At 29.4% G+C, this 23,388-nt stretch overlaps 2 protein-coding genes across 4 annotated transcripts in view; one reads left to right on the forward strand and one right to left on the reverse strand.

The window, feature by feature from the left end:
- LOC119671448 (TATA-box-binding protein-like) overlaps positions 1-23,388 on the forward strand; it is a 162,243-nt gene that overhangs the window by 3,664 nt on the left and 135,191 nt on the right. The gene's annotated exons all lie outside the window — the stretch shown is intronic.
- LOC119667093 lies at positions 2,082-20,957 on the reverse strand. Its single transcript, XM_038076377.1, has 4 exons — positions 20,936-20,957; positions 12,916-13,043; positions 11,517-11,685; positions 2,082-2,326 (listed from the first exon to the last, which is right to left on the reverse strand). Exons 1-4 carry the CDS (start codon positions 20,955-20,957, stop codon positions 2,082-2,084), a joined length of 564 nt encoding a protein of 187 aa, XP_037932305.1.

Below are 23,388 nucleotides of genomic sequence, written 5' to 3' on the forward strand. Positions count from 1 at the left end.
AGAATGTTATAGCATTGCTTACTTTTTATCAAGTATTTAATACGCAATACATCTTTTGCATGTGCTCTGGCTTTTCAGTTTCTACATCGCGTAATCAATACAATTGCTCAGTCAATAGAATTAGTTCTTAAATTGGTTTTTACGAAACTTAAACTCCTCTTTTCTGCTCAAGGGAAAGAATTTAAAGCGTTAATGTGATTGATACATTTTCAATAAAAACATGTGTACTCCATATTCTGAGTTTTGAAATTGAATTAAGGCAGGCGTTTCATATTAACATGAATAGTCGTATTGGATCAATTTGATCTTCATGCTATTTCATTAGTTGTTATTCGGTGGATTGCTTTAATCAGCGCCTTTATTTTAGTGTTCATTTTTATCAGTTTCAATTGGTCATTCAAAAGATCAAAGATGCATTTTCAACTTTAAATTTGCAAGAACGTGTTTTTGTAACGGAATATAGCACTGTTATTTTGTCAGTACAACCAAATCGACTAATTTTATTTTTTGTTACACAAAAAAAAATTTTTGCAACACTCAAATAAGGAAATTTGTCGAAAATACTGTTTATGACATTCCATATTTGAAGGAATACCAAACAAAAATTTTTGTCGACAATTAAACTTTAATACTAATAAGCTTTGTTCATATCAGTTGTTAATACGGTTCAAACTTATTGCTAACATATATTTCGCACGAGAAATTAACAAAACTCTATTTAAAAAAATTTTCTACAGTGTCCAAAATTTTTGGAACACTTTTGTACAATGTCCAAATTGTTTGGAACATTTTTTTATAAGCCGTTTTATGTCAATTATTCGTGTAAAATGGGTGTTAATATCAGAAATTATGTGTTAAGCCAAAGTTCATATTACATTTAAGTTCATGTAAGTTACGAAGTTACTTTCCTAACAATCTAATAGACACGCTTTTTTATTACTGTTTGATTTTATTAATTTTTATTTCAATTAAATTAATCTTGATATCTTCAAGACTTTCATGCATTGACATCATAACTATTCAAAATAATGTTAAATGAATTTAATGAACTAAAAAACTTTATGAATATTCCTGGCCTATTGGTAAATAATTGGTAATTGAATTTTTTAGCTTAGAGCTATAATAATTTAAAATCTACAATAAAAATATACAAAATATTACATTATTTAGTAAAATTTAATTATTCGTACAGAATTTAACTATTACATATTGTAAATTGTATTTGTTTTAGTTTTGAATATTTAGTCTTGGACTTTATATGTGAATAAAAACTAGTTTTAATGCTACGTTTATAATTAAAATTCAATATTCTATATTTACTTTGGAAAGTATTTATTACTAAAACTCTTAAAATACATTTACTTGACTACCTAAGAAATTGCAAAAAGTTTTTAGTTGCAAAAAGTTGTTTGCATATTTTCTTACAAGGATATTTGGAGAACTCATGAATTTTGGAAAATGAGAAAAATTCTCAAATATTAAAACAAATATTTTGTTTTTAAATAAATTGCATAGTTTAATTTACAAATAAATGATTTATACAAAAATGTATGTTAAAGTAAGAAATTGAAAATATGAAATAATATTAACTTCAACTACTTATTAGTCGAAAGAGAAGGAATCCTTCGACTTTCGTCCTTCAACTTTTTAATAAAACTTAAATAATAAAATTTTATAATTTAAAAGAAAGCTAACATAAATATTTTACAACTTCTGCTTATATTTAAACACTTTTAGTCACACATAATAATTTATATTTATTTGTTGTTTTACGTCATCATATGAAAGTTCTTAAACACTTACAATTTAATTTCTTTATAAATAAATAAACTACTTATTTTAGTGATAACAGGATAAATTGTTGGAATTTAATTTTCCTTTTTTTTTTTTGTTTTTTTTGTTGTTTTACTCAATTTGCTTTAGTAAACATTTATCATCTTATTTATTCAATGTGTTTTCTCTTTACCCTTTACTTAAATGCTAGAATTCTTCGTTTAAGTACTAAAAACCTAAAAGAAAAAAAAAGAATTTATAATTTACATACGTTTCACGTTGTTCTGGTTGCTGCGTCCACTTAATGGTTATGTCTTTGGCAATTCAGTTTTACTGCATTCTCGCACTCCAAGCTCTCCAGTTTTTATGGGCATATCTCCAGTTTGATAGGAGGGGCATCGACTTGCTGCCGATGCATAATTCCAGCGTATGCTTTGGCTTAATGTATTCTGATATTGTAAGGAAACTATAAACACTGTGAGAACAAGCAGTAAAGCCATTGCTGGTGTAGTCTGTGAGGAGCGTCCATGATGCATTGCTGCAGGATGTTCACCTGTCAAAGAGTAACAATTTCTTAGCTTCTCGATATGCATAAAAGAATTTTATTCACACAAAGTTTTTTCTACTGAGAAGAAAAAATAGAAAATAGAAAATCTTATAGCCAACAACACATCCAACACGCTGAATGAACAAATAAATTAAAATAAACTGCACAGGAAGAGAGGAATTTAAGAAATATTTTCGTTTAAAATTTAAAAAAAAAATCTTAACTTTATTGCCCCATTAACTTAATTGAAGCAATAAAAAATTCAAAAGCGTTACCGTTCCTTTATATTATAAATATACATTCTTAAAATACAAACACAGACTCCTCACATCCATTCATCAACATTTCTTCAAAAATACTTGAGGGCACCTCAAAGGAACACAGGTACATTTTTAAGGAAATTTAAAGGAACACGTGCAGACACTTAGCACGGAAGGAAACAGGAAACGTATCTGTAGCTAAGGTGGGTCTGGGTCTCCATGATTTTTGGGTGATTTGTTTAATTGCGAAAGTAGATGAAATTTAGGGGAAAAATTTCCTTAACAGTTTTAATGTTAAAGCATCAATTAAAAATTATATATAAAAGAAGTTTATTTTCGACAAATTCTCTAATGAGTTGTATTAAAATTTTAAAAATTACCAAATAAGTTCTTTTGAAGGAGGAATATTAATAAAAGAAATAGTTGTCATAATTTTAACAGACGAAAGCAATAAATGATAATTAAACAAGATTCAATGAGCATTTAAAAAAACATTCCATTGGTGTTAATTATCATTAAACATCAATGGGAGTAAAAGAACTAGTATCACGTTTATAGCTACAGTAAATAGTATATTTCACTAACTACATTTAAATAGTTGGTATTGGTACTTGGTATTGAGAATCAAAAGGAACAGTTATTATGGTTAAATTTGCTCATTGAAAAGCTGCTAATGATGATTTAAATTTCTTCAATTAAGTTATAAATGATCATTTATGCATTTAATGATAACTTATGCTCCCTTTTATCAGTAAAAAATTTTTTATTTAAAGGCAAATTAAATTCCCATATGGGGCAACTGTTCACATTGATCTAAATGAAATATGTATTTCATATGTGCTTTGTTTATTTTTCTAAAATATCCTAACATTGAATAGTCATAAAGTAAAAAAAAAAATTAAAATAATGCTCTTTTATTATTATTATTTTTTCATAGATACAATAATTTCAATTTAAATAAAAAATTGTTCAATTTTGTAATTTTTCTCCTAACCTTCTCCTATATTGTTGAAAAAAGAACATTTAATTGACTTTTTACGTATGCATTATAATCAGCTGATTGCTTACGGTACAACTAATTCGTATTACTTGCTGATATCACAAGTTTTGTAAATTTGATTTAGAGAAATTAACTATTTTTTAAATTGTTTGAGGCAAGTTTAGTTGCCTATATTACTGTTGATGTGATGGTAATTTCAATCGCTCGGTATATTTTTTTATTGGAGTTCTTTTGTTTATTATTAATGTAATTGTAACTCTATTCGATATGTTGGTATTCTGTTCCAAAGGCGTGTTATTGGTTATTTTTGATCTTAGACTAATACTCGATCTAGATATTTTTACTGCAACTATCACATGTCTCCATTGTGTTTTATATTTATTGAAGTTATTCTTAAATCTGTCGTTACATATTCGGTCCATTGTTTTTTAGATTTTTCATTCGGAATTATAGCGAATAGATAGGGTTCAATTTATTTTACTTTTTTATAAGGTTTTTTTTAATTGTTATTATTTTTTTAAAATTATTTTTAAGTTATTTTGTTATTTTTTTTAAGATAGTTTGTTATTTTTTTAATTTTTTATTATTTTTTTAAATTATTTTTATATTGTTTTTTTTTATATTTATTTTTTATTTATTTATTTATTATTTATTTATTTATTATTTATTTATTTTGTATTTATTTAATATTTTATTAATTTTTTATTAATTTATTTTTTATTTACTTAATTTTTATTTATTTATTTTTTTATTTGTTTATTTATTTTTTTTTGTTTATTTATTTTTTTTGTTTATTTTTTTTATTTTTTATTATTTTTTTAAACTATTTTTATATTGTTTTTTTTCATATTTTTTTTTGTTATATTTATTTTTTTTTTATATTATTTTTATTTATTTAATATTATATTTATTATTTTTTATATATTTTCATTTATTTATTTTTTTTTTTTGTTTATCTTTAATTTATTTATTTTTTATTTATTTTATTTCCTTTTTCCGTGTTCTAATATCGTTTAATTTATTTGTTTCATTTAACAACAAATATTAGATATTTTTTTATATTTTCACAAATTTGCTACAAATCAAATAAAATTTTTGCTTTAAGTTTAATTGTGTTCAATATTTTGATGTATACCCCTTCCCCCTTAGCTCTTGTGCTTTTTCTGATTTTTTTGCTGACTTTTTTTGCTAAATTTCTTCTTTAAACAAAAAAAAGTTCGTTTCTTGACAGGCATGAAGGCAACGTCGGCAGGCGTAACTGTGTGTAGTCAGCACAGCATCAGACAATTGCAGGCAACAACGGCGTTTAATCCTTATTTATAACACCAATGGCTGCCTAGAATATCCTTACTTAACTTCACTGCGCCGAGCTTCCCTTACTGTGCGATGCGGGCGTACGTAAGTGACGTCAGTTTGTTGCGTGTTTTTGTGGTTTTCCGCTTCAGCCACGGGCAGTGCTTTGCGCCGCATGTTACTTGCTATATAAATGTTGTAACGCTTAAGTCACTCACTTGCCTTTAATATTGTTTACTACTCCCCCCATCCACCACACCATATCGGTCTCATACACAACCTTAGCGTCAGCTTTAATACGGTTATCTGCCGCTGCCGATGTTCAATATTAATTTGGGCTTCAATTGAAAATAATTGCCTTATACTTTTGCAAATTGGCTTAATCATTTGCCAATGTCAGCGGCACGAAGTTAATAGCGCCATTAAATTCACTCGATACGAGCGGATGTGAATACGTGAGGTGGGTGTGCTCCAGCCACACTACACAACTACGCGACTCCACTGGCAAGTTGCAAGTACACATGTGTGTAGAGCTTGGTTTGCAGGTGTGGTGCGAGTGCCTAGGTAGTGCCGAAATTCGGTGTTGCGTTAATTGAAATTTATTTAAACTTGCCAGCGGCAGTTTTTTCTCAGTGTAGCGCTAATGGTTAGCATGAAAATTTGATATTTTTTGTGCTCAATTGTGTATTTTTCGGTATTGGGTATGAAATCAATAAATTCAATTTAAACGTTAATTATCCGCACAAAAGATTTAAAAGAATTTTTTTCTTTTTTTGCGAAAACTTTGATTTTTAACAAAATAATTTCATTCAAAATACTCAATAATTGTGGTCAAAATATACAAGGTATTTTTTTAATACTTGCAGAATATTTTTGAGGAATATTGATTTTTAAATACCAGTCATTAAACCAGTTAAATTTATTATATACCATATTCAACGTTTCATCAAGAGTTATGGATCTTTGAAAAAAAATTATCTTATAAAATGCTATCAGAAACAGTTTTTACGATTTGGAACGGATTTCATATCAGCTAAGTTGGTATGACCACGTTTAAGCTCGTCAGTAAAGGAAGTTTTTGGCCATTCAAGAAGAAGATATTTATCGGTTATGATGTTACAACAATGTTTAAACTCTAATTTATATGTGGAGATAGTTTTTGACCATTTGATCTTCATTGATTAAGCTGGTATGAGCACATTTGAAATCATCCATCTTTGTCTTCATCTAATAAATAAAACTAAATCTTTCTCTTTAAAGTTTATCCATTTCGCAGCACTCTTCCAGTGACAATGTCAACCAGAATTGCTATGGTATGTAAAATTCAAGGATTTACATTTCATAATATCATGCAGTGCTCAGAACATATGTTGAATGGGTGTTTAAACAACAGCGTCTGGAACACGATTTTTTGTGACATGAGATCTATATTTTTGTTTAAAATATTTGGCCAAACGCAAATTTCTGGAATTTGGGACAGTAAAAAGAGACAAATGACTGTCACAAGAACATTGATCTTTAAAAGACTTACTTTTGGGTATCGCATTTAGTTTGGAGGTGTGATAGGCTCGTATTTTCTTTGAAGACGCCGACGGTATGACACAAGCTAACAATTCTTATATCTTTAGTCACATGGTTATTTAGTTTTTTTTTGACGAAAGATTGCAGGTGTAGATGTGAAAGTTATATGGTTTTAACTAGTTCAACATGTCACATCCTTTTTTGAATTTGATAAGCGAGACTCTTCTCGTATGCTTCTCGTAGGCCACAAATACACAATTTGTAACAAATGGAATTACTTTGTAGGCTACAGGGTATGTCTTTGATAAACACAGAGGATCGTGTTTGTGACAATAATCTCAAGATGCCACAATCATGAACATAAACATGGAACATAAACATCCTTTAAGATATGGCTACGTTATCACCATCTTTATGCCAACCACAGTCCTCCGAAACTATTTCAAATAGATCTCATATCGAAAGTTGCTTCTTCGAAAGTCATTTGAATAATGTTGTTTTTCAAACCTAGTGTTCAATTCCAAGCAATAAATTGAATTAAAATCTTGAACAAACGTGTATTTTAAGTTCGTTTCAACTATTTCTAACTCAAAATTAATATCCCTTTGTAGGATTAAATATATTCCAATGCTTTAACAAAGCAAGATTTTCTTTTTGAGCATTTTAGCTTAATCAAGCTACAAATAAAGCATTTAACAAATTTAATTTCCACTTGAGTTAATAACACTAAACTTTATTATGTTTATTTTATTAATTCTATTGAAATGTATTTGAGCTTGACACAGTATTAAAGCAAATTCATCACAAATTGAAACAGTAAAACTCAAGTGAACATAAATAACAAAGTGAAAACACAATTTCAAGAAAAATGTCCTTAAGTCGCCTAAACCTATTAACAGACATGGCAACAACGAGCAGAATAACTGACTAACAACAACAACAAAACTATATATATATGTATATACACGAAGCTGTGTTAGGTGAAATGAAATTGAATCCTTTGGGCACTCGAACAGAATAATTACATATAAAGTACAAAGCAGTAAAAGTAGCAAATGTCATACATGGCGTATGAGTGTTTTCTTTTCTTGACAAAATAGTTTTGAGCCGTTGTAAGAGCAACTAAAAGCAACACAAATATAAAAAGAGAAATATAAAAATGACTTGTCTAAGTAGCTACTTTAGTTAATTAGCTTATCTTTAAGTTACAATGAAGAGGCTTAACTCTGTTAGTCATTTTAATTTATTTTTATTGCTGAAAGTGAGTGGAAGTATCTAATATTTTGAATATGTAAAAGCTTTAATCAACCGTAATATCATCAGGACAAAGATTATAGATGTATACCTTATGTATGTTATGAATATTTATAGTTTTTGCTTATTTGCTTTGATGAATTTTTATAGACATCCATTATATAGTTTGTTTCCTGTTATAAGACTTGATAGATATAGTTTATTTATGGTACTCTTTGGTTCAGTGAGAAGTGCTATTTGTATATAATTTTTATGTATCCCTGGTATGAATGAAATTATCATAAATATATTTAATTAAATTTATGACAAAAGTTGAGTGAATTAATGTTTTGTTTTTGTTTGTATGTTATTGCTTTGTTTGTTCAATTTGTAGAGTTAGTTGATGTGAAATTTACAAATGATTGAACAAGGAATGCATCAAAATATGTTAAAAGTTTTCATTTATAAGAATTATGGTCTATAGGACTACCAGTTTTCTTCATAATGCTGTTTCGTGGTAACTGACCATCAGTTAGGACATAAGAATAAATACTAGTTTGCTGAGAAAAGTATTAGATATAATACTGAGTTTGCTGACATTAGGTACACTGCAACGAATTTATAATATATTCAAATCTTTTTATTCAGGGAATTTGCTTAAAGATTGTGCACAAAAATGTTCAGATCTTCCAGTATAATATTAGTTCTTGTATCTGTGAGCTTTAGTCCATTACATTACTATATCCTTTTCATATCTTTGTCATAAATTGTATTAGACGATATAATCATGATATCAGCTGGGCTACTTCGCCAATTGCTGATTACTCTAAACATAGTTTCGTTATTGCGGTTCTTCATATTGATCCTCTGCAGCCTTTTTCATGAGTTCATCAAGTATTTTGCAGACATTTTGAGAATGACAATTGTTGGAATTTTTGATTTTCTATTTGCTGTATTTATTGAGAATGTAAATAATTCACAATATTTTCTATTCCTTTCGTAAAGTGAGAGATATTTTATTAGACTATGATTTGTAAAGTGTTTGTCACTGATAGGTAGTTTAGTCACAGTAATAATTTGTTTCAATCAAGTTATGTTGCCACAAGTAATTACTTTAAAACAGATATATTAGAAATACGATTTAAATTAAAAATTATATTTAATGTTGCCTGGAGACATACTAAAAGAGACCATTCATTATATCTTAGCCATATCAATCGAAATTGTATGACATACATAAGCTAAGTCTAGTACACTAAAGCCAATGTATATACAAGCATTATAAATAGTTCTCATAATATTGATATTTACTAATCACTTTTCAGATTCGTAACACAAACCTTATTAATTTGAGTCTAGATTTTTGAGTAGACTTGAGTTAGTCTTCTAATATTGTTATTTTCCAACCAAGTCTTATATTCGTACGATTCACAATACAAATACAATCTTTGTAAGCGTGGTTTTAATATTTCGCGTGATCACTTAATTTGCAAGTGTCATCAAGGGAATTGGCAGATCAAGTCATTGATTCGTTAAAGTCTTCGTAAAGGTCTTGTAAAGGTCATCATACTGGCATTGTTAAGTGTTACAAGTGTTCCAAATACAATTGTATAAGTTTCGATTTCGATCTTGCTTCTTACATGGGTAGTTGTAGGTATAAGTTTAAGTTCCACTAAGAAGAAGGTTAGCCAGTGCCGAAAAAAAACTTTTTTTTCGTCTTAAGCATTTTAAAGAGCCTTAATGTGCTTAGTGGAATAATAGGAACATTACTTTACCTGTACTTGCAAAATAGTTGAGAATTTTATTAATTTATAATTATGTGTATATAAGATACAATCTTAGTTAAAACCTTGTTTTTTCTTTCTTACCTGAATATGAATCATGAATTCAACTCTATTCTACAGTCTAAAAATGAATAGTAGATTGAAGTATTAGTATATCTTTCTACAAAAATTGTCTTAAATCAATAAGCAAGTTATATCACGTTAAATACATTCCGTACTATTTAGTACGATTTTAATATGGTATATTTTTAAAAAGTAACGAGAATTTGGGAAATTATATGTTATGTGTTGTCAGCATATTTTTATGTATTGGTTGCACTACCAGCAACATACGTACTAACTGTCAGACAGCTGTGAGTTTTGGTTTGTGTTTGTTGACTTGATGAAGAAGAGGTTCATTTTCGAACTTTTCTGTGTGACAATGTATCGGATCAGGGAGTTTGACTTTGTAGTAAAATATGTTCAACAAAGCCTTAGGCGTAAATTCAAGAGACAGCGGAAGAAATAAAACTGATACATGACTTTTGACAAACGCCTTTCACATTAATTTTGAATTTGAAATGAGTTACGATGGAGTTTATTGCTTACCAGCTTCATTTTAATTTTTCAAGCACTTACGAGATTATTATGAGACATAGACTCCTTTTATTATTTTTTTGTTTCTTAAACTTACAAAAACATTTGAAAATAGGATTTCCTCACCAGCATCATTCGTAACACCAGTCAGTTATATATCGTATTTTCGTTATTTATGACATTGGTTTTTAAAAATGTATTTGTTCTGGTCCTTACAAAATAGGTTGATTATTGTTCACAGTACGTTTTGTGTTCAGAAACAGTCTTCTAAAAGACAACATTTTTTAATTAAAGCTGATATAAAAATAAAATCGCAAACGTGTTTTAAGATTATATTAGAATTTATGAGCGGGCTAAAACTATAATATTAGATATTTAGATAAGATATTTTCCGATATTTGGGCTATCTTCGATAGTCATCTTTATGGAAACTATTTAAAAAGGCGTTTCAAAATAATTTCTCGGACTATAAACTATATTAGCATATGTGTCTATCAAGTATCAAGGGGAGACTATTTAAAATAGAATATATTAATGGATCAAGCATTGAAGATTAAATAAAAAATTATTGAAAATGCTGAAAATTATAGTTCCTTTTTATGAGTTATGTTAACTCGTACATATGGCAGACATTTTTTTGTCGTACAAAAATGATTAGTATATTTTATTTATAAAAATAACCAAATATTGAATGTAATACCCGGACATCTGTCTTAATAAATAATTTCATTCAACTTACATATATCCGGTTATTTATCACAAATATTTGAATATAAATAACTTAGGGTAACATAAATTATTTTAAATATTTCATACTATAAAGTCACTCATATTTATGTAAACGTACTAGTATCTTACGCTAACAAATTGACTACTTCAAATAAATTTGGCAGTAGAGTAGAATAGTAGAGAATGTTGTGACTTGTAGTAAACTTCATGGAGATAAATTGTCCGTAAAACTACTTCAGTTTCTTGCTACATCGTTTAACTCAATTTCCTGTTGTACTTAAGCAATTTGTTACCCTAAATCAATTTAAGTGTACCCATAAGTAGAGCATACACCCAATATATCAATGATAAAATATAGCAGCATAATTTAAATTGGTGTAACTAGCACAAGTATGATTTCCAATTCCCAAACTGGCTACAATATTTCTATCAAGTATGCACATTAAATATCAAATAAGGGTAAGGGTACAGGACGCGCAGGGCGAGGGCGAGGGCGCAGGGTGTTGAGCGCAGAACACGGCACACAGTAAGCGAAAAGCGAAACTGAAACTTCATAAATATAAATAAATATGCAGATACTTTCTGGTTTTGCTGATGTTAGTTAATGTCAAAGTTATCGTAGGAAGTACACGGATACAAACACATACAGTTACATGCATAAATACACACACATACACATATAGAAAAATAAAATGAAGTATGTAGTAGAATATTTCAACTATTACTCTCTACTACATTTTCTATTACTTTTTCTATTACATTCTCTATTGCAACTAGTTAAGGTAACTCAAAAGACTTACCATCCACGATATGTACCCGAACCGATGTTGGATTTGCATTCGACGGCGTGCATGTGTAGAGACCGGAATCCTGCTGTATTGCTTTCTGCACTAGTAAACGGCTGGTGGTAAGGACACCTTTCTCTGTTACTAATGATATACCGCCGCGAGGCGAATCGAAATTTATGACCTGCGTTGAGAAAGCAGAAGAAACGGAAGAAAAGTAAAATATTAAATAAAGAAAATAAATAAATTTATATTGTGGAAAATATGAAAATTCGTATCTCTACAATTCTGTATTTATTTTTTCGTCCCATAAAATTTCTTACATCTTTATTTTCCTTTTCATTTTCAGTTTTGTTTTTCATTTTTTATTTTTTGTTTTTTAGTCTTGCCATTTTGCAGTTTGAAGTAGTAGAATTTCTTTTATTAATGGCACAACACGTTAGTTTGTGATAAAGAACATTTGCCCTGTTTAGTCAGTTCCTGTCATAACTAACTACATAAACTAACTGGGCTAACAAATAAGACAAGTTAATGCGCACAAGGTTAGTGGGAGATGCTGCCTGAAAAACCTGTCCGCCGGCCTGACTGCCTGACTGCCTTATAGCGACTACGTCTGCCACTGCTGTTGTTCCTTCCTCTATTGATAAAATATACACTCATTTGCATACGTTAAACATTTTTATAGTTCAGGAATTTCAATTTGCTTTTGTTGTTGTTTTTGTTGTCAATTCCATGAAAGTTGTTGTTGCTATTGTGGCTATTGTTGTTGCTATGCATGCGTTTATTATTGTTATGTTTGTTTGACATTTGCACTTGATTTGGTCGTGTATTGGCCTACGGTACACATCATATAGGGGAGAGACAAAAAGAGAGAGAGAGAGAGGGTGGACAACGGACCCTTGTCAAAAAGTAATCACATATATTTGCCAAGGTAAATGTCACAAAATTTTATGTACAAAAGTGCGTCACTACATCATCAGTTCTCGTTCTATTGTTGTTCTATTTGTTTGAGGTCTTTGGTTTGAGTATGGTTTGATAGTAGGTTTTCCGTAACAGCGCAGCGTGTATGTATCACATACCAAAAATTAATTTCAATTTTTTAGGTTAAGTGTAGTTTTGCCGAAAATATGAGATTTCGTTACTGCGTACTTTGTTTGGTCCTCTTAGCAACCCATATTTATAAATATTTGTCGTATGAAAAAGTACATAAACACTCCCTCATACCTTTGTACCTATGAGTGTAATTCATATGCTTTATTGAAACTTGACAATGAGCTCAAAAATTTCTGTACGTGCTCAACATATTTTGGGTTTCTTATGGTATTTCTGAATTGTGTCCTGTGCGTGCTTTTTATCTATAGTCGTGTATGTATGTACAAGCAAATATAGATTTTACAAAACATTAATAACTTACTTGACGATTGTGCGACCAAGTGACTGCGGGCGGAGGTTCCGGTGCAAATTTAACAATGCACGTCAAATTAATAGTTGATCCCTTATTTATGTGTAATTCTGGACCGCCAACTATTTCAGTAATGGGTTCTGAAAATTATACAAAAAATAAATATTAGGATATAAAATAAAATTGTTATGGAAATATTGGTTTTGTATAAATTTTATTATTTCTTTAAAAAATCCATATGTGAATATTGGAGAGATGTTCAAGGAAAATATTGCAATGTTGTTATAAAATTCGGAGAAGACTATTGTAACCGTGTTTCAGCAAATAATTATCTAAACCTTTTACACTGAACTGGTACTGAACATTGAAGAAAGAGTTTGGGAACGTATCACATTTGTAAACATTTTTTATAAATAACGATCCACTTTTATTTTGTGTACATAATCCAGAAGGTTAACCAGCTCCAGCTCAACGTAGTCTAATTCACCTCATCAGACAACATTATTGAAGTTTTTTTTTTCTATATAGACTCGTCTATACTCTATATATATAGAATTGTCTATAGTCTATTTATAGAATAGTCTATAGCCTATATATATATAGATTTATCTATAGTCTATATTTGTACATTATCTATTATTTATATGTATGTAGATGTATTTATAATATATATTTTTAGACTTGTCTATAGTCTTTATATATAGATTAATCTATAGTCTATATATATAGAGTTGTCTATAATTTATATATGTAGATTTATCTATAATCTATGGTATGTGTATTTAGATTTATCCGCAAAATATATATTTAGACTTTTTTATAGTCTTTATGTAAAGATTTGTCTATAGTCTACATATATACCTATATATATATAGAGTTGTCTGTAGTCCTATATATATACAGAGTTGTCTATAGTCCCATATATATATAGAGTTGTCTATAGTCCTACATATATATATATATATAGAGTTGTCTATAACCTATAGATGTAAATTTGTTTATAATCTATATATATAGAACTTTCTATGGTATATACATATAGATTTGTCTATAGTCTATATTGACTTGTCTTTTCACGAGAATTTCGAATGGAAAATTCCTCTCTGTAATAAAGTTTTTTTAGACAAGCATATATGTTCTCTATAACGACTTAATCCTATTTTGATTATTTTTTAATATTTAATTTTAATTTAACATATTTTTATGTCTTTGGAATTAATAAATAAACCCAATACTATAACCAAAATCGATTCCAAAATAAAGTTCGAATAAATTATTAACTGAGACTCAGTGCTTTATCTAGGAGGAGGAAGGAAAAAAAATTGTGGATTTAGAACTTAAAGAACGTAAACATCATAAGAAAATCTGAGATATTGACGTTATACAGATATTGACTACGCTATCTTGGATGGACAATAGCGACAAGACAAATGAATCTTTTTATTTCTGGACCACATGTAAAAGTAAAAAAATTCGCGCTAATGAATGATTCTACAAATTTTTGGAGGGACATAACAACATTTTAGGTCTGCCTGTACTGGAAGATGATATCTTCAGTAAAATGAGTGTAGTGTTCGTAAATGATGTTAAAAAGTGTTAATACTTTGGCGGATATCTATATAGCTTAGCTCTCGTAATTAGAATGTGTAAATTCGTCGATGTGTTGTATCACGAAACTCTCACGATCCTTTTTAGTGTATCAGTCATGTATGTTAACATAACTGAAAATATTTCAGTGTAATTATAACATTATAAGCTATATAGTCGTATAATAATAGCGAACTCACTATTTGCTTGACATCTAAACAACTAAGCGATATGAAAACAGAGCAGAGTATGAGAAGTTGCTCATAATAAGCGATTTGGCTTATGTACTCTGAGTGTCCCAGAAATAGGAATTTTATTCTCATTTCTTTTTTTTTTTAATATTTATATTTTTTACACACCAAGAACAGAATATTTTCCCTAATGAAATATTTTATTTTTAAACTACAATGTTATCTATACGTAGTATTCTCAACGTTCTCTGAAAAAGTGTCATGTAATACTTTGTAAATTGACACTACTTACGACAAATATGTGAGTATTTCATCTTTCATTTGTTGTTTTATTGTTCAACAATAAAATTTTCATGTCTTAATTTCTTCCATAAACATTTCAGGCCTCATTTAAAATAAAACAATGATTTGCTGTCAGTGCCAAGAGGAAGGGAGGATGAGAAAGAAAAATTCATCTATAAAACTAACTGAAAAATATGCTCTTATATAGAAAAGTTGAAAAGGAAATATTCAAGGAAACTTTATCTTCCGTAACGTTAAATTGTTTTTTGTATTCCGAACATCATTTGCCACATGAGGGGAAACAATGAAAGTACAACAACAACCAGAACAATAAAAATAATAAAAACTACAAAAATTTAACAACAAATAAAAAACATTAGATGAGGAATAAAATATCACAACAAATTTTTAGACTCTGGCATCATTTAGTCATTATATATCACATACATACATACTCATATACTATTAGTATAGTATGTATAACATGTGTACGAGAGTATCTAAGTTACAAGAAGCTATCTCTATACATTTCACTTAATGAATAGAATTGTGTATTTCTTTTTATTTTAGAAATTAAAATACGATTTGTTAGCACGTACAATTACACAATATTTTCAGCATATCAACAATAATTGTTGGAAATACATTTATTGTTAAAATTGTAACTAGTAAAAGCCAAAACAACAACAACAACAACAACAAGTGGCTTATGTGGTGTAGATCTATGCTAAAGCATAGATATTTTTCTATCGACTGCTGTAATAACAAATGATTCCCAGTTTGTTGTTAGAGTAAACACTATGAAGTGTAATGTCTTCAGTTCAAGGACATTGATTGAATACGTATATCAATGCCACTCTGTTTATATATTTACTTATATTGTATATAACTAGTACGTATATAGTATCTATTGCCCTCAAGTGTAGATACGTTTGTATGTAGTATGTAGTTGTTGTGTATCTATCTACGTTTTTGTTTTTCCATTTGCACACAATTGATGTCACAGCTTCTCAATTTCAAATTGAAAATAGTTTTGTTGATGCTTTAAGTGGAATATAGTGTTTCACTTATTCTCTTCACCAGGAATTCAATGTACTTTCTCCTGCCAAATAGTAAGTAAAAATGTGTTGAAATTTATGGATGAGTTTTATATTTTCATCGGCGACCCACATTTGTTGGCTGGCTATTCACAACGAATATTATATGAGCTATTTTCCAAAGGTTTTAGGTTTGTGTAGTATTTTTGTGGCATCTCTCTTAATAAATATAACTTCATATTATGTTCCATAAGTTTCAAAAGAGTGTCTCTTAGAAATGTCATTTAAGAATTTTATTATTTGCATTTCACTTTCGATTGCTGTAAAAAATTTTCTATTAGAAAAATGATAAAATGGAATTATTTCAGCATTTTATGACAATTGATACCTTTAAGTGCAGCAGGAGTAAACTAATTCAATGCTCTCAATATTAATGTCAGGTCAGACATGATATAATCTTTTAACAGCATGTCATTTTACTTTCAATTTAAAAGCATTTTTTCTAAACGAAATTATAAAAAATGCATAGATAGAATACCAACATTCAGAAAAACCTTTAAAAGTATTTATTACACATATATTTGTGGGCTGATTAGCTATTCTGTCATATTATTTCATTGAAGAGTTTAGACAACTGGATTAATGAGAGAAAGTCACTGTGAGAAAGTCATAGTTTTTTTTGTTAAGTTTTTTTACTAATGAAGTAAAAATGTACTCTACGTATATATCAACAATAGACCAAAAATGTCAAGAACTTTGAATGGATCAATCATTTATGAATGTAGCTTTTTTTGTCTAAAAGTTCAACTATCCATGTCATTTGTTTGACAAGCAAATATCAACTCAAAGATTTAATAAATGAAATACGGCGCTACTTAAAAATATTAGCCAAAAAAGTCAATTAGAAAAAAATCAAGTTGAAAATGTTAAATCTTACTTATCGAGATTAACATAGATACAATACGTTCTTATAGCTGAACCATAAAATGTGTTAAGCAAAATAATTGTTGCTAGATACTAATTGACTAATATTACCAAAAGTGATAAATAGAGCAATTTGCGGATCAAGAGAGGTTCTTCAATTACATAGACTTTGCTGCTTTGACACGCCAAGGAAGAATGAGTTGGTAACAATGATGTGGTACCTATAAAAAGGTGCGAAAGCTCTGACCAACTCGACCCACGAACCAATATTTCAGCTCAAACACTTCAAAGTGAATAAAGTGCTTGTTTATCGTACCATAAATCCTATACAATAGTATAGGTATCATCTCCAAACGCTTTGGTGGTGGACGAAAAATAATAGCAACATCACCTGGTTTGTTTCCAAAAGTGAAGGCTCGATGTGAACAAAATTCATGTCGTAGTGGTAATCAAATAGCTAAGGAACTAAGAAAGGCATAGCGAAGCATTCGACTCTTATTCCAAAATGAGCTCAAGGTAGAACATTACAAGTTCTAAAAGGCACAAGTTTTTATATTAAATCAATAAAAACTTTGACTCTAAAGAACAATGGATTTGTTATACTTGCACAAACGTGGCAATTTCCAAACATTGTGTTCTCTGCTGAGTAAAATTTCCCCATCGAGCAGTTTACCAACTCTCAAAATGATCGTGTTTACTTAACTAAACACCACTGCCGAAAATTTGAGACTACGAATGGCCACCCGAAGTAATTTTCCATCCGATGTAATGGTATGGATGTTCTCCAATCGATTACATCGAGCCTGAGGTCGAAAAACAATGCGATTTATTGTCGGGAAAATGTTTTGCAAGTTGCTTAAGAGCCGTGGGCATGCAAATATTTCAGTATTTCAGTCGTAGACCATGAACGTTCCAACAAGACTCGGTACCGTTTCACAAAGCTCGTGTGTGAACTAAGAATGGTTGAAAAATCCTGTTCCATACTTCATTTCGTTCTCACAATGGCTTTGAATTCGCCAGATGCAAATCCGATAAACTATTCTATCTGGGCTATTTTGGAGAGCAAGGTGAGAACTAAAAAATATGCGCTGCAGAAAGCCATTGTTCAGAAATGGGCCGAAATACCGGAAGTTCACATTCATGAATCATGCAACTCATTTTTTAACTGTTTGAAGGCTATAATCAGGGCAAAAAGTGGCCTTATTAGGCTATAGTAAATGGATTCTCAAATTTTGATTATTTCCAGAAATTTATAAAATTTGAATCAATAAAAAATGATTTCACACAGAAAAGATATGGTCGTTTGAATAGGTAACACTTCAATCGCCCTGTAGAAAACCCTGTAGAAAACGATGAGTTGTCTCTAGTATGGTACGGTAACCAAGTCTAAGGTCTGTTCGTTCAAGAATTGTATTATTGACTTAAACTTTTATGTACAAAAATAGATAGAATAACCATTTAAAAAATTTCTTACTGAATTAAAAATTACTGTTCGGAAAAAAGGCAACAAATAAATAACTTGAATAAATAACTTACATATTTTGGATTGAATTATTTGATTGCAAATGCATATTAAATAACATATTTATTTATTCGTGTTGAAGTTGAGTTCAATTAAATTGCTTAAATTTTAATTAAAAATATCATCTGGTAGAACAATTTTAAAATCGAAATTTCATAAATTCTCACCAAATAATTCATTGATGTCGGAATAAATTTGAAATTTAAATGGCAATAAAATTTTGATTTAAACTCGAAATAATTCTGTTGTTCATAATAGTACGATAATTACGACAGGAATGCGCTGTCTGCAAAACATATCGAATCACAAATGTATCGCAAACATATTTACATATGAGCAAATTTCACAAATTTCACAAATTTATAATATGAAAAGACAAAACTCGCAGAAATATTTAATATACGAGTAGAAAAAATAAAAAATTCCACAAATTATGGAGTTCATATGCGGATGTTTGGATATTTGGCAATAAAGATAAAATGCAAAACTAAAACGCAAATGATTTGTATAATGACGCATTGCCATGAAATTTATCTATTATCGATAAAATGAATGAATGTAGAATAATCGAAAATATTTTCGTTGTGGCTGGGCTTGAGCTTGAGCTTGAGCACTGGAGGAAATAATTGAAAATAAGCCATTAAAGGCGTAAATGTATGCAAACATGTGCGATCAACATTTCATGAATATTTCTGCAATTATAAGCGAAAATATCTCAGTCAGTGGTCTATATTTTGGTCAGTGGTCTATCGCAACTACAGTTCATAAACAATTTTGCGTTGAGATATAGATACAGTTGTGATATGAGCGAAATATTTCATATTGTGTTTTCTCTAAAATAAAAATATTGCAGCAAAATAAATTTAATATTTGAAAATATATGTATTTGCAAAAATTTGCTTATTTAATTAGAGTAAATAAAATATTTCGACTTCAAACGGAAGCATAAAAAGGACTCTACTCAAGGCACAAGCAAACAAATGAAATGAAATGGAAATAATTCTGAATTTCATATAGACGACGAGTTCGTCTTTTAAATGCCTGTATTAAAATACACGCCACGTATTCCCATTGGCACATGCAAGTAACTCTACTCATCCTGACATAGGAAAACTGATATTAATCAAAATATACATATAGAAGAAAACCCCAACAAAAATCCTTTCAAGCTTAAATTAAATATTTTCTTTATATTTTCTTTATATATTATTTTATTTTATTTATTATTATTTTTTTACAAATCATGCAAACATGATTTTAGCTATTTTCATAGGCATTTCATAGAAGTATTGGGCAAATATGCAACATCCTTGGATGAGCGCAAGCAAGAACAATCTAAAGTATCCCAAAGGAATTTATAACCTTTCGCTTTCATTTCGTTGTGCCAATACCACTTTTTTCGTAGGCAAATGATGAACTTGTAAAGTCATGCGGTTGGGTCTATGTAGGACCACAGAAAGATATATTTTAATATACGTATATTGGTATGCGAATTCATAAATATATTTGGGGAATTGTAGTTATTATTGTGAAGGTCTCCATTAAATAGTTTTAGTTGCTTTAAGATTTTGGCTTGCAAAAAAGTTCAATTATTTTAGTATAATTTTTCTTGAAGTCATCTAGACTTTAAGTAATGAAATTGAGTCACGTATATAGTTTTCATATACACATTAATATTTTATATGCAATATTCATTCGTTTATATTAATTTGATTTTACGATAGAAACTAAATATATTTTTAAATATTTTAAATAAGGTTATGCAAAAGAACAGTGGACTCTGAACTTCAAATTTGTCAGGGCAAAAAATAGTACCTGCAATCTTAAAAAAAATTATTCAGGAATGATTAAATACAACAAATATTTCCAAGACCACTAATGATATGCATTTGGCAATACTCGAAACAATTGCATGATCAGCCAAAAATTCATTTAATTAAAATATTAAAATATTTTCTGTTGTTGTAGCTCACTACTGTTCGAAACTTCTCTATTATGTAATAGAAAAAAAAACCTATAAAAATATATTAGTATGAAAATTATACATATTTCTTATACTAAAAGTAAATCAAATAAATAAAAAATTGTTTAGTGCTGTTAGCTGCCAGTTTTTAGTTTTTTGTGATTCCTAAATCTATATCATTTTGTTAGTTAATTATTCTTATAGTGCAGTTTAATAGCACTTTAACTGTTTTTTTTTGTAAATTAAAACAAAAAAATCTTTAAATAAAGCCCTGGCTACATCGATTAACATAATTAATTATTTTGTAATTTAGTTACTATTTTATTAGGCAGCTACTCCGACATAAATTATTATATCTCATTATTTTTGGTCTCGTGAATGGTCGGTTTTCTATGTTATTTATGATCCGTAAATCTGTAATTGAATATTAGTCGTAATCCTTCTATATTCTATATCCTTCTATATTACTCAGCTTAATCATAACGTTTTAGGAAATATACAGAAAATTGAAAATATAAGATTATACTTGATATTCGCCATTGTGTCATTTTAAGTAAACTGCATTGATTGAATAGCACTCATGCCATCGTGTGATTCAAATCTCGAAATATTTAATCGTTGAAGATAGTTTTTAAAAATCGATTCTCGGTATTTTGATTATCTCTTCTCGGTTGCTAAAAACCTTTCTCTGGAATAGTTTTTTATATCTATCTTCCTTCTTTTCCTTCTTTCTTTCCTTTTCTTCCTTCTTTCTTTCCTTTTCTTCCTTCTTTCTTTCCTTTTCTTCCTTCTTTCTTTCCTTTTCTTCCTTCTTTCTTCTTTTTTCTTCAGTCTTTCGCTTTCTTGTTTTTTTTCTTCTTGTTTCTTATATTTTCTTCTCTTTTTTTCATCTTCTCTTGTATCTCTTTTCTGCTCTCTTTTCTTTCAACTTCTACAAGTATCAGTTTATAGTATCGACTGTCAATATTATAATTTGCAGATTCAATATAGCATTCAAACTAATGAACAGTATTCGATAACTGATTAAAATTTTTAATGAATATAATATATGAAGTGTATAAATATATAAAAAAATATTCGTAGTTATTTTTATAACTCAATGTACTGATTCTCAATAGTATCTCAAGCTCAAATAAGTATTGTTTTTCCTATCCATTTACACTGCAGTACGAGTATGCAGTGTACAAGTAAAATTTAACAAAATACCTCAAATTATGCTCGACTTAGAGATTTATTTGGCCTGAACTTTACAGACAATATTGTGTTAATAATTCGCAACACGAGCACAATACATGATGCTACTTAAGGACATAATTCAAAGCCGCCGCCTCAACAGTGGAAGTAACAGCAAATTATTACCAACATCAGTCACTCTATTCCTGTGTCTACTAACTAGAGGCGGTGGGAGTGTTTTAGTGTTGGTTGGTGGGGACTTGAAAAACTTTTGCACTCAAAACAAGTGTAAAACAGAAGTTTAATATTAGTCCTGTTACAAGTTAGTTGGAGAGTTGTGAAGAGGAATTTTGGTTGAATGTGCGTGACTAAACTTTAAATGCATTACCATACACTCATTAATCAACATAATTTTCACCGAAAACGCTTCCAATGGCGAATTGTAAATGATGAAGCGCATCGGATGTGAAATGGCGCTTGAATTAAGGCATATAAAACGGACACAAATTACGATGTACACACCGAACATCGCAGTCATAGCCGCAGTCACAGTCACAGTCACAGTCACTGTCGGAGCCACAGTCAGCAGATAGATAACATGATGATGAAGTCTGAATACTAACTGCCGCCAGGAGTTGCGAGGATATTGGCTGCGCCGAGGCTATGAAAGCGTGGCTTTGATGCAATAGATGAATCACTACTTGCTGACCTGATTAGGAGTGAATTTAATTATGAAAAATGATTGGCACTTTGGAGGTACGCATCCGCATCATCCGCAATTCAATTCATTTTTTATGAGTATTTTGAGGTTATATTTTTAAACCTATTTTGCTGTTTTGCTATTTTTAGTTTTTACGTTTTAGTGAGTTTCACATCACATCCTGTAAATATTTTATATGCACTAATTATCATGAGTTATTTTTATATTTTCCCATGAGTAAATACTTTTAAATTTATCAATGCAAAAACAAAACTTAATGAATCTTACGGTATACGAAGCGAGAGGAAGGAGTGGTGCATTTGGGTGGTGCGTTGATTGGGTTCTCGTGCTCGGTGTAAATTACATTAAATAGTTTTTAGTTTTATATTGCGAAAATTTTGAATATAATGAGCACTTGAACATTTTTGGCTTAATTTTATGAAGTGAAAATTAAGTGAACGTCAATCGAAGTGAGCTGAAGCGAGTAACGACAAAGCAATTTGATGAGTTTGTTAGTCAGCAAACGGAACGGAAGGAGCACGAAGGAAGCTATAAACTTAAATTGAAAAAAGTAAAAATTTCGCAGGAGCAAATAAATAGAGTACGGAACGACAAAAAAAGAAAAAAAATAAAAAAAAATGCAATAAGTAATCAAACTTAGTTTAAAAGTTTTCAGGTGCAAAAATGCGGAAGTTAAAAGCAAAAATAAAATTCAACTTAAAGCAGCGAAAACTGAAGAAAACGCAAATAAAAAAAAAAAATTTAATATATTTTAAGAAATTGAAAATTAGGAAAACTTTTTGAAGTAAATTGCTGGGAAAACAGCTACAGGATACGATCTCATGGCGATTTTCGTGGCGACTTATTATTTCGGCAGCTTTTTTTCTTCTGTTTTTCTGTTTATTCATTCGACTTGAAAAGCGAAATCAATACACAATACCAACCAATATCCACACACCAGCATTCGAAGGCATTAATTTTGACAAATTACTTTAAATCACTTTCTTCAACACACAACATCATTTGTTTGAACTGCGAACCATTGACGTATATAAGGACATTTGTGGTTGCATAGAGAGAGAGACAGAGACGGAGACAGAGACGGA

This window comes from Teleopsis dalmanni, chromosome 1 (assembly GCF_002237135.1).
Source record: "Teleopsis dalmanni isolate 2A chromosome 1, ASM223713v2, whole genome shotgun sequence".
NCBI lineage: Eukaryota > Metazoa > Arthropoda > Insecta > Diptera > Diopsidae > Teleopsis > Teleopsis dalmanni.